Here is a 13,021-nt window from a genome sequence, read left to right on the forward strand (position 1 = left end):
CTTAGACTTACTAGCTCATAAATTAAAGGATAATTAGTCATGATCTTAGAGTAACAAGCTCATAAGTTAAGGACAATTGGTCCTGAACTTAGAGTGGAAGTTCAAAAATTAAGGACACTTGGTCCTGAAGTTAGAGTTGCAAATTTAAAAATTAAGGATAGGTAGTCCTTAACTTACAGTTACAAGTTCAAAAGTTAAGGACACTTGGTCCTGAACTTAGACTTACAAGCTCATAAATTAAAGTCCTGAACTTAGAGTGACAATCTCATAAGTTAAGGACAATTGGTCTTGAACTTATAGTGAAAGTTCAAAAATTAAGGACACTTGGTCCTGAAGTTAGAGTTGCAAATTCAAAAATTAAGGACAGGTAGTCCTTAACTTACAGTTACAAGTTAAAAAGTTAAGGACACTTAGCCTGAAATTAGACTTACAATCTCAAAAGTTAAGGACACTTAATCCTTAACTTAGAGTTACAAGCTCAAAAATTTAGAACATTTAGTCATGAAGTTAGAGTTGGAAGCTCAATACACTTAGTCCTGAATTTAAAATTACAAGTTCAAGACACAAATGTAAGCAATTAAGAAATAATGAATACATTTAGGGACTTACACTTTTTTGCGACCTTTCCATTTCTCCTTGCCCAACCACCCAACGAATTTCTTCAATAAGTTTTCATCATCTTTGGCATAATGAAAAATACATGTACGAGTATATTTTGATTTTATCCAGCGTGTATACTTAGGAGTATTTTCATTGTGCGCCATCGATGTTCTTCTTTTTCTTTTCTGTTCAAAAGGAGATTTCAATTGCCAACTAAGCTTATTATTCCTTTTCCCTCGACCAAGCTCTTCTTCAACATTTCCTTCAACCTCCATAGACAAACCCTCATCAATGCTCATTTGTGTAGCGGAGGAGTAGGAGTAAGAATAGCAAATGATGGACCATCAAAACAAATACTATCTCTCTTCCTTTTCCTAGTATATTGGTTAACGGCTTCATTTTTGTTTTGCTCTACAAGCAACACTACATATACATTAGTTTGCTGCAAGTCGTCAATTCTATGAATTATCAAATAAAAATACAAAAACTAAGGACATAATTTTTGAAATGTCCTGACAATTTGAATTATGAATACAATATTAAGGACACAATCAATACTTGTGTTGGCCACGCTGCCTTTTTGTATTTCTTTAACAGACAATAGTGCTGACATATTGCTTGCATTTTCTTTATCTTGCAATTTTTCTCCATGTTCTTCGATTGCAAGTTCATAAGATTCTGCAAAATATTTACAGGAGCTAACACAATTGGTACTTGTTACTAATCTTTGATTAAAATAAACATGTATAAGATGAAAAAAAACTCCGTCTAACTTTTTGCAACTGTCAAGATCATGCCAGTTAAATCATTATCTTGACTAGAATTTTTTTGGCTTCCAATATTGTCTGTAAGAGAGAGAGGTGTAGAGATATCATACGTTCCTTCTATACATTTGCAAACAATCTCACTTATGCTTGTTCCTTGGGTATTTTCTATGTCTTGAGATTGTCCTCCACTTCTCTCTTTTAAAATTTCATCATCTTGATAGTCCACTCCATCTTCTTTCCATGCAGTTTCAAAAGATTCTGTAACATTTACAATTAATACTTGTTACTAATAGTTTACTAAAACTAACATTCAACATGTCATGAAAATTCCATCTAACCTTGATTGGCATCATTTTGATTTCTAAATTTCTCTTTAAGTGAGAGAGGTGTAGATAGATCATATATTTTTTCAACACATTTGCATACAATCTCACTTATACTTGTTCCCAATGGATTTTCTAAATCCTGAGATTGCACTCCAGATTTACAAATTATGTCTGTTATACTTGTCTCTTTTGGATTTTCCTGGTCTTGACATTCCATTCCATCTTGAAATTGTACTCTACCAAAAGATTCTACACACATTTATAATCACAAAAAAGTTTATATGTATTATGCTATTGAATATAAATTTCAATGATAACAAATTCTAAAACTATATCTAACATTTCCCAATTTCGATGCCAATATCAGCTTCATCTTCTAGATGCGCATCTCTATAATCGCTTTCATGATGATCTTCTACATGCACATATATATCATCACATTGATCATCAATTGCATCTTTGCTAATTGGAACACTAGGTTCTCTCTCTATGGTCCTTTCATGAGGTTTGCCAAGAAGCTTCAATAAAGTATCAATCTTTGATCCTAGGTTTTTCTTTAAAGCCTGTGAGATAGTATTTAAAATAAGAATCAGAATGTTAGCTGCTTATAAGTTACGAACATTGGTCCTTAATATAGAGGTACAAGCTCACAAATTAAGGACAAGTGTTCCTTAACTTAGAGTTACAAGAACAAAAATTAAAGACATGTAATCCTGAACTTAGAGTTGCTAGTTAAAAAGTTAAGGACAGGTAGTCCTAAACTTCAAGTTACAAGCTCACAAATTAAGGACACTTAGTCTTTAACTTAGAGTTACAAGTACAGAAATTAAGGACAGTTAGTCCTGAACTTAGAGTTCCAAGTTCAAAAAATAAGGACATGTAGTCCTGAACTTAGAGTTTCAAGTTAAAAAGTTAAGGACAAATAGTCCTAAACTTCAAGTTACAAGCACAGAAATTAAGGACAGGTAGTCCTGAACTTAGAGTTCCAACTTAAAAAAAATAAGGACATGTAGTCCTGAACTTAGAGTTACAAGTTATAAAGTTAAGGACATGTAGTCCTGAACTTAGAGTTACAAGTTAAAAAGTTAAGGACAGGTAGTTCTGAACTTAGAGTTACAAGTTAAAAAGTTAAGGACATGTAGTTCTTAACTTAGAGCTATAAGTTAAAAAGTTAAGGACATGTAGTTCTGAACTTAGAGCTACAAGTTAAAAAGTTAAGGACATGCAGTCCTGAACTTAGAGTTACAAGTTAAAAAGTTAAGGACAGGTAGTCCTAAACTTCAAGTTACAAGCTCACAAATTAAGGTCACTTGGTCCTTAACTTAGAGTTACAAGCACAAAAATTAAGGACATGTAGTCCTGAACTTATAGTTACAAGTTAAAAAGTTAAGGATAAATAGTCCTAAACTTCAAGTTACAAACACAGAAATTAAGGACAGGTAGTCATGAACTTAGAGTTTCAAGTTAAAAAAATAAGGACATGTAGTCATGAATTTAGGGTTACAAGTTATTAAGTTAAGGACATATAGTCCTGAACTTAGAGTTACAAGTTAAAAAGTTAAGGACAGGTAGTCCTGAACTTAAAGTTACAGGCTAAAAAGTTAAGGACATGTAGTCCTGAACTTAGAGTTACAAGTTAAGAAGTTAAGGACAGGTAGTCCTAAAGTTCAAGTTACAAGATCACAAATTAAGGACACTTGGTCCTTAACTTAGAGTTACAAGCACAGAAATTAAGGACATGTAGTCCTGAACTTAGAGTTACAAGTTAAAAAGTTAAGGACATGTAGTCGTGAACTTAGAGTTACAAGTTAAAAAGTTAAGGACAGGTAGTCTTAAACTTCAAGTTACAAGCTCACAAATTAAGGACACTTGGTCCGTAACTTAGAGTTACAAGCACAGAAATTAAGGACATGTAGTCCTTAACTTAGAGTTCCAAGTTCAAAAAATAAGGACATGTAGTCCTGAACTTAGAGTTACAAGTTAAAAAGTTAAGGACATGTAGTCCTGAACTTAGAGTTACAAGTTCAAAAGTTAAGAATAGGAAGTCCTAAACTGAGAGTCACAAGCTCAAAAATTAAGGACATGGTGTCCTTAACTTAGAGTTACAAGCACAGAAATTAAGGATATTACCTTGATGTCATTTTGAATTCTTTTTTCTGATAAAGCTATTTTTGATGTATTATAGTACATTCTACCTCCATATCCTTTTTGAACTTCTCCGATAATATCTGAATTAAAAACCATAAACACAAAAAAGTCTCTTAAGCAAAAATAAGTAAATAAAAAACTAATGGTATTCAAAGACAGAAAACCTACGTTAACAATTTCCTTAAGCAAGACTTCATCAAATTGTGTTGAAGGCATTGAACTTTGATCTTGAGACAATGGCACATGCACACTAGTGGGCTCCGCATCTACTTCAGAAGAAAGAAATGGTACCATCTCGAGAAACTGATACAACTATTATATAAGAAAAAAAAAACGTAAGTATTCAGAACTAAAACACATAAATAAAAAAATAGCTAGTAATCTTGTTAACTTACTTTTTCATTATGGAAGTACTTTTTACATAGGGTGTCATAATGTGGAAATTTCATATCTGAATAACATAGCATCCGGGGGAACCCACATTCTCTGAAGTTCACAAATTATTTTTCCTGAAAAATTGGGAATACTTCCATAATCCAAACACAGAAGGCGAAAAGGAAGCCAAGTATAGTATAGCTGTCCTTCTCTTTATCTTTCTCTTTCTCATTCTCATTGTCTGAAGTATTTTGTTTGGGCTTCAAGCAGCTCTTCAATGATTTTAGTAACTTTTCATAATAAAGAGAGCCCCAATTGAAAGAAGAGCAGAGTTCATCGTCATCTACGATTTTCATTACCCGTTCAGACGCATTCTGATTCTTGCGCTTCCCCATCAACACAGATTCAACAAAATAAATTATTGCCAACTTCACCGCATCGTCATGGCTGCCTACAAATGATGCAGTTGTACCATATGGGTGACTAGTAATAAAATACCACAAATTGCCTAACTCGATTCTATCCTTTCCAGGGAAGTAGACTTTCGAAAGCCTATTCTCTCTTTCACGTAAAACTTTGAAGTCCACTGAAGAAGAACATTTCAACCCAGTAATTATCTGGAACGCTTCACGTGTAAACTTCACTTCATGATCACAAACCTTGAATGTCATTGAATGCGAGTCATTGCTTATAATTTCTGAAAGCAACACACAATGAATAAGTCTACCACAGAACTTCACACCTTGTAATCGAAAAAAGTTTCCGAAAACACCATCCCTCAACTTCTTCCATTGCGTGTTCGACAAGAAACTTTTTATTGTTTCCTTATACTGAAAATCTCCTTTCCAATAGCTCATCGAATTACGCCAATCATCAAGCTCGAAAACACGATCTCCTTCCATTAGCACACTACAAAGAAGGAAATAGAACGTAAACATTAGGACTATTTTTCTGAAATGTCCTTAATATTTAAACTGCAAAACTAAAATCCAGGACCTAAGTAGATGCATCTTTAATAGAAGAACAGTAAACTAAAATTAGCTTACAAATTCTTAGGACTATTTTTCTGAAATGTCCTTAATAATTAAACTACAAAACTAAAATCCAGGACCTAAGTAGATGCATCTTTAATAGAAGAACAATAAACTAAAATTAGCTTACAAATTCTTAGGACTATTTTTCTGAAATGTCCTTAATATTCAAACTAAAAAACTAAAATCCAGGACCTAATTAGATGCATCTTTAATAGAAGAACAATTAACTAAAATTAGCTTACAAATTCTTAGGACTATTTTTCTAAAATGTCCTTAATATTTAAACTAAAAAACTAAAACCCAGGACCTAATTAGATGCATCTTTAATAGAAGCACAATTAACTAAACTTAGCTTATAAATTCTTAGGACTATTTTTCTGAAATGTCCTTAATATTTAAACTAAAAAACTAAAATCCAGGACCTAATTAGATGCATCTTTAATAGAAGCACAATTAACTAAAATTCGCTTACAAATTCTTAGGACTATTTTTCTAAAATGTCCTTAATATTTAAACTAAAAAACTAAAATTCAGGACCTAATTAGATGCATCTTTAATAGAAGCACAATTAACTAAAATTAGCTTACAAATTCGTAGGACTATTTTTCTGAAATGTCCTTAATATTTAAACTAAAAAACTAAAATCCAGGACCTAATTAGATGTATTTTTAATAGAAGCACAACACTAAAAACACGAATCACACATAGATTCAAGCCTAATGAACTTTGAAACATTCAATTTCTACAAACAATACCGGAACCTATCAAATCAAGTCCGATTGACCTCAAATTTTGTACGCAAGTCATAAATGACATAACGGAGCTATAAAAATTTTCAGAAATTGATTCCGACCCCGATATCAAAAAGTCAACTCCCCGGTCAAACTTCTAAACTTTAAATGCCTATTTTAGCCATTTCAAGCCTAATTTCATTACGAACTTCCAAATAAAATTCCGAACACGCTCCTAAGTCCAAAATCACCATACAGAGCTGTTGGAATCATAAAAATAACTAAAATTCCTAAACACAGTTAGCTTACAAATTCTTAGGACTATTTTTCTGAAATGTCTTTACATAATCAATATATTGATTGAACCACAAACACATTTCAATACCAAAAAGTTCTCAATAATTTTCTCACAAAAATCTGCACCTTATTCCTCGGCGAATCAAGTTATAATCATTATTTTGGACATTTCACACATACTTGATGACAAATACAGCATTGATCACGATTAGAGATATACAAAAAGAAAAATGCATAAAAGTAAAATCGAAAATATACCAGTACGCTGGTTCGCTGCAGAGAAGATGACAAAGGAGAAGAGATTAAGTTGGACAAAGTATACGCAGAAAATTATTGTGGGCTGGGCAGAAACGATATTGAGGGAGTGAAATTTTGGCTCTGAATTTCAATCGAGAGAAGAGAGTTGCATGCAGGAACGATATTGAGGGAGCGAAATTTTGGCTATAAAATTTTGGCTCTAAACTTAAATGAGAGAAGCGTATAAAGGAAGGGTTTGAGAATAAAAGAAATAGAAGAAAGGATAAAAATATCTTTTCATATTAATTTTAATAGAGTAGTGACTATTTTTGCTCAAAGTTAGAATCGGTGGATAGGCTACCACACGCCATTTTTACTGTTTGTACACTTATCATATAGTTCCGGGGTATTTGGACTTTTTCCGTTTATTCTATTAATTATCCTTGGGCGTTTTCTTATTTGTTTTTGTTTTTCAGAGAGAAGTCCACCATGTTCCATCTAACAAATTCAATTTTCTGCTAAGTTGAATAGCAACGATGCTCTCATATTGGCCGCTCCTTTGAAATTAGTCATCTGCCTTCTACTGCTTTCTAATTTCTATATTTGTATTTTCTTTCCTAATCATTCTCAATTCTTCACCTAACCTTCCCAGAATATAAACCACTAAATAAGAAAAAAGAGTAAATACAGTTAGCTTGACATACTCTAAACTGTAAGCTTAAATCTTCAAATTGGCCTTCTCGAATGGCGACAGCCAGCGATCCGGAGCAGCCGATTGTCTCATTCATTGACAAGGTCGTTTATTCTTGTATATTTTGCTAGTAGATGTTTTTATTCATTGTTTGGGGAAAGTGCTGTGCAATTTTTCTGATTGTGAATTGGTATAGGGTGAGATTAACAACGTGCGAGAGCCACTTTTAAAAGGGGAGCACCATCCCGAGAACTACTCAATACGTTCAGCAATACTTCCGTGAGTGTTTACTAATTGAGTCCACTTTGTAATCTGAGTCATCAAATTTAAGCATGTGGTGCTGAAACTGAACATAGTAGCCTCCATTTGTAACGTATCAGTAAGACGTATTCTGGAATTGCAAGTCAATTTCTTTGATTATTCAAATAATATGTGTTTACCCTAAAAACGGATAACAATTGAATTTATACGTGGTTTAAGGACACGTGATTTTACTTGACATAAACTGAGAAAATATCCTAATTGATATTGAAATTGACTGTAAAGAAAAATAAAAGCAAACCAAATGAGATGTGCACCTTTGACCCTCGAGCTAAGTTAAATAGCAAATGAAATATAAGCAGAGTAACAGAGTATTGAGAACCTAAAGAAAAGAATAGTATATTGCTTTTTATTGCGTGAATCCCCCTTTACAAATGATCTATCCCCCTTTATACAGTAGGAGAGTCCTACTCTTGATACAATTCTAAATACAGTAAGGACTCTCATGATAGGCTAATTAATCAGCCTCTTCTTGATACGTGTCGTGATTTCCGCCGAGATTCTCCCCCTAATTGCGGCTATAATGACTTTTTTGTTTCTTGGCTCGATCTTGATCCTGGCCGATCTCGATTTTGGCCGATCTCGATCTTGATCGGTCTCTGGGTCTTCGAGCTCGATCTTGGCCGACCTCGATCTTGATCGGTCTCGAGCTCGACAACATATACTTCGCACCATGGCTCGATATTACAATGATGAATCTTGGACCATCATGTTCCAATCTCGATTAATCATACGAAGGGCAAAACTCGGTTTTGACCGTATACAGATAGTCCCCTCGTTTCTCGGAAAGAGGATGATGAGAAGCGATATGAATTTCCGGACTCCGACATAGTGGATGATGATGTCAGCGACGAGCCCGATTATGACGTATGTAACAAACGTCCCGTCGGTCCAGTTACCCTGTCAGTCGTTGGTCGGCCACTATCGGTTCTGAACCGTCATCACCAGGCTATAAATATTCACAGTTTCATCTTCATCCAAACTTTTCACTCAAAAGGTTTTTCCCTACTCTTGCATCTTCTTCAAAAAATCCCTTTGCTTCATACATTTTACATCGCATGCAACCCTAATTCTCGTTCCCCTTGTTTATCAATGGCGAAAACCTCCAAAACGGTGCCGCAAAAAGAGGCCGCTTCTTCATCACGACTCGCCGGCGGCGAGGATGCGGCGGAGCCTCACCATGAGGAATTCGTTGCGATAGGGTGCTCAATTGTCATCGATTTTAAGGTTGAAAAACCTTCTTCGGTACTGGGCCGGTGTGAGCCGATCTCGAGTTACCAGTGTTCAATCACCAAGAAAATTCTCGACAAAGTAAAACATGAATGCAACTGGGGTGACAAGCACGTGGTAGTCCCATCGCCTGAAGAATCAATTACTACCCATGTGGAAGGGTTCTTAAGTGTTTATACTTATCCTTTCACGTTGGGTTCATTAGACCCTGTCATCGTCTCCTTTTACAAGAGATACGACGTGACCCTTAGCCAAATCCACCCTTCTTTTTGGAGAATAGTGATTGTTCTTCGATTATTCTCAAGCAAAATCGAGGGTGTCTTTTCACCCTCGATCACCTTATGCGCCTTTATAGTCCCCGACTCTATCGAGGAGGGTTAATCAAGCTTGCTCGCCGAGCCACTAAAGCACCGTTCTCGAGTATAGACGAAACTCGTGATCGAGGTTGGATGGGCCAATTTGTTCGAGTCTAAACCTCGGACCTGATCCCTGCCGATGACATGCCGTTTCCTGAGAAATGGAATATGAACCGTGAGTACTTATTTCCCTTCGAGCGTTTTAATTTGTGACTGCCTTTCATTTTCTTGATCCACTTTTTCTTTCTTGTTACAGCTGTGGCTCGGATGCCGGAACCGATTCCGGGTCTTAAACAATGGGTTGAAGGTCTGGTGCTGCAGAGACCGTACTCCGAGCACGCTTGGGTGGAACTATCAAAGGGTCGATGGGAGGCCTGCAGTCATGGCAAGTCTCTTTCTTAGTTTGTTTGTCATTTGTTCTTCTTCACTTGCTTACCTTTTTCCCTTTGTAGGATTTGGGAAGGATGTTGCCACGAGGCCCCCATCTGGTGATGAAGAGGTCCCTGCCCTGAAGCAGGTTAAAGAGAAGAAGAGAAAAGATGCACCGAGTTCCCCGGTCTCGGAAAAGAAAAAACCGGCGAAGAAATCTCGCAAGCCCAAGGGGGGCTCCGGTATCATGCCTTCGGACTCGATCCGCCGATTAAGGGATGAGCCCGAAGAAGGAGAAGAGGAATTAGCCTGTGTACGGGCTAATGTTGTGATACAACAATCCTCCGAATCGTCAGAGGTAGATAAGGGAACCCTGACCATAATTCCTGAAAAAAGAAAAGCCGAGACTATCCCGTCTCGAGCTGAGATGGTTGAAGGGGAGAACGAGGGCAAGGCTTCTCGGGTAGCAGAAGATATCTCCAGGGACGAGCTCGAGGTAATTGACATTAGCGGATCCCCTCAGATTTCGGATGCTATGATCCGTGAGGCCAACATGTTGGAAGGTCGATCTTACGAGGGTATTCAGGAGTCGACTGATATCCACGGCTTTCTAGATGGGCTCGAGTCAGCTGCCTCGGAGGAGATTATCGGGTTCGATGGATTACCGGTACCGAAGAAAGCATTATGGTCGGGCTCTACCGGGTCTTCATCGGTTCCAAAACTAGTGGATCGATTCCCGGCCCCGAGTGTTAATCCCGATCGTAAGCGGAGGATATTGCTCTCCGTCCCGGAGGATGCCTGAATTTTCTCTCCCTCTGTGGGGATTGCTAGTTACCTTCGGTCCTTGGTGACCGAAGAGGATCAAACTGTGATGAATGGCTGAGAAGGTATTCCGAATTCTTCACGATAGTGAAGATGAATGGGAGATAACCACTAACGATCCGATTCTGTAGGTTCGACAGAGGCTCGAACAGATTGGACGGCTCAATTCGCAGGTAGATGAGCTACTGTCCGAGGCAGAAAAATTCAAAGAGAATATGGACGTCCTTGCCTTGAAAAAGGAGGCCGTCCAAGCGCAATTGGAGTTGGCTGAGACCCAGCTTCGGGCTGCAGAAGAAAATGCCTCGGTGCAGATCGAGAAGATTAATGAGCTTCAGCATCGATTGGATTTGGCCACTTCTGATAAGGCAGGCTTGGCCGATGAACTCGAAGTGGCCAGATCCGAGGTGGGCGAGGCTAATAAAAGAGCTGATGCTAAAGTGGCCCAGTTCAGGATCGATGTTGAGGTCAACCAGGCCAAGGCCAAGAGTGCTAAATGGCAGGCTCGGAGGGAAGCTCTCGAGGAGGTCAACGCTCAGGGCTTCGATGTTGCGTCCGAAATTGAAAATGCCAAGGCGGAGGAAACCAGAGCCCGAAGGCTGGCCTTCCCTGAGGAAGACTCCGAGAGCTCGAGCGAATCTAAGGACGGAGAAAATCCTGAGGACGCAGCCTCCGATGAAGACCAAGCCACTTAGGATATTAGGTTTATTGTTTTTCTTTTGTATCTTTTCTGGGTCCGATTTGGCCTTTTGTAAAAAACTTTTGAATATATATATAAGGCTTTTCTTGCCTTTTTGATTCTTGTGTTTTCCCTTTGCTTTTCTGTATTTTGCGAAGGTCGAAAATGCCTTAGCATAAAATTGTGTCCGAGGTTTAGACAATTTGATTGGAACCGAATTAGTATAGCCCTTAGGTTTTTCGATCGAGTGAGTGCTTGCTCGAACTCGAAGTAATGTAGCCCTTAGGCTTTTGTAAGAAAGGTTGTTTATGGCTTTCTCCCCTTTTCGGCTTAAAAAAGTATTTTATCATTTGTATTTGCAAAAAACTCGTAATGCCTTAGCTTGAATTAAGGAATCTTTCAGGAGTTCAAATAATTTTGTACTCATTAGAGTTTTCGAGGCTTGATATTACCGAAGTCTTTTATGATTTTGCCGGGGTAGCCTTTTTAACCGGTTTATGAAAGAATTCGAAGGCCTGTTTTGTTACAGAATTCGGACGTCTCCGACCCGTGTTTATTCGGCCGTAGCCTCTTTAGTTCGGGATTTGCCCCTTGGGCTTATTTTCCCGTTTTACTTCGAGCTTGCCCGAAGAGTCAGTCCCCGAGTGGGTTGGCCGTGGCCTATAAAAATTGAGGGTTGCCTAAAAGGTCTTATGATCTCGGAATTTTAATAATTCGATCTCGTTTATTATTCGGACTACAGTCCCGAGCGTGGCGGTAATTATCCGAACTCTGGTTATGGTCGGCCCTTAAGCCTGTTTACATAATAGATCGAGAGTATGGAATTGTAAAGAAAAATACTTCTCTTTATAAATGATTATACATGCGTACATGTTCTGTGCCAGGGCTCGAGCAAACTACGCGGGCACGGTTTGTTTGACCGTTTGGCCCTTACAAATTTTTTCCTATCGAGACCCTGCTACCATGAAGTAACTTCCTCGCATCAAAGTTGATATTCGAGGGTAATGCCCCCCAGTGTTCGAGGTTGATTGTAAAGAAACCTCGGATACTGTTGAATTGTTCTAAGTTAGCACGATCCATGGTTGCCTCATTAAAAACCTCACCGGAAAACCCATCTGGGACAAAACCGGTCTAAGGGAAAAAGAGTGCAATGCGTGCTTTCAGACCTAAAGGCTTCGTGTCGAAGAATCCATCTCTGTTTCTGGTCGAACACGTGCAAGGGTTAGTTTAAAATATATATAAAAACGGAAAGAGCCGTACCTTAGCAATAGTATTGTTTTAGGTGCGATACGTTCCAATTGCTCGGTAGTTGTTCGCCATTTATCGCGCCGAGCTTGTAGAATCCTTTTCCGATGATTTCGAGAACCTGGTACGGTCCTTCCCAGTTCGGACCCAGCTTCCCTTCATTCAGATTTCGGATGTTGAGGGTGACTTTTCTTAGCACCAAGTCCCCGATGTTAAAATGTCGAAGATTGGCTCTTCGATTGTAGTACCTTTCGATCTGCTGTTTTTGGGCGGCCAATCGGACGAGAGCGGCTTCGCGTTTTTCATCCAACAATTCTAGGCTCGTATTCATGGTCTTGTTATTCGACTCATCTGTTGCATATCGAAACCTGATGCTAGGTTCTCTGACCTCGACCGGGATCAGAGCTTCGACGCTATAAACTAACGAGAACGGTGTTGCTCCGGCACTGGATTTCGATGTTATGCGGTATGCCCATAGAACCTCGGGTAGTATTTCTCTCCATTTTCCTTTGGCGTCGGTCAATCTCTTCTTAAGATTTTGGATGATGGTTTGGTTGGTCGATTCGGCTTGTCCGTTCTCGCTGGGATGATAAGGTGTTGATAGGATTCCTTTGATCTTGTGATCCTCGAGAAATTTAGTTACTTTGCTGCCGATGAATTGTTTTCCATTATCACATACAATCTCGGAGGGCATCCCGAATCGACATATGATGTGGTCCCAAATGAAGTCTATGACTTCCTTTTCTCTGACTTTCTCAAAAGCCTGTGCTTCAACCCATTTAGAGAAATAATCAGT

General features: G+C 38.1%; 1 protein-coding gene across 1 annotated transcript in view; it reads left to right on the plus strand.

The window, feature by feature from the left end:
* The first annotated feature begins 6,942 nt into the window (after window positions 1-6,942).
* Window positions 6,943-13,021, plus strand: part of LOC104106912 (D-xylose-proton symporter-like 2) — a 42,956-nt gene continuing 36,877 nt past the window's right edge. Inside the window, exons 1-2 of the mRNA XM_070197301.1 lie at window positions 6,943-7,310; window positions 7,403-7,485. Of these exons, the coding sequence (XP_070053402.1) occupies window positions 7,260-7,310; window positions 7,403-7,485 (134 nt within the window). The 5' untranslated portion in view covers window positions 6,943-7,259. The remainder of the gene's footprint in view (window positions 7,311-7,402; window positions 7,486-13,021) is intronic.

The sequence above is a fragment of the Nicotiana tomentosiformis genome, chromosome 3 (genome assembly GCF_000390325.3).
Source record: "Nicotiana tomentosiformis chromosome 3, ASM39032v3, whole genome shotgun sequence".
Classification (NCBI taxonomy): Eukaryota; Viridiplantae; Streptophyta; class Magnoliopsida; order Solanales; family Solanaceae; genus Nicotiana; species Nicotiana tomentosiformis.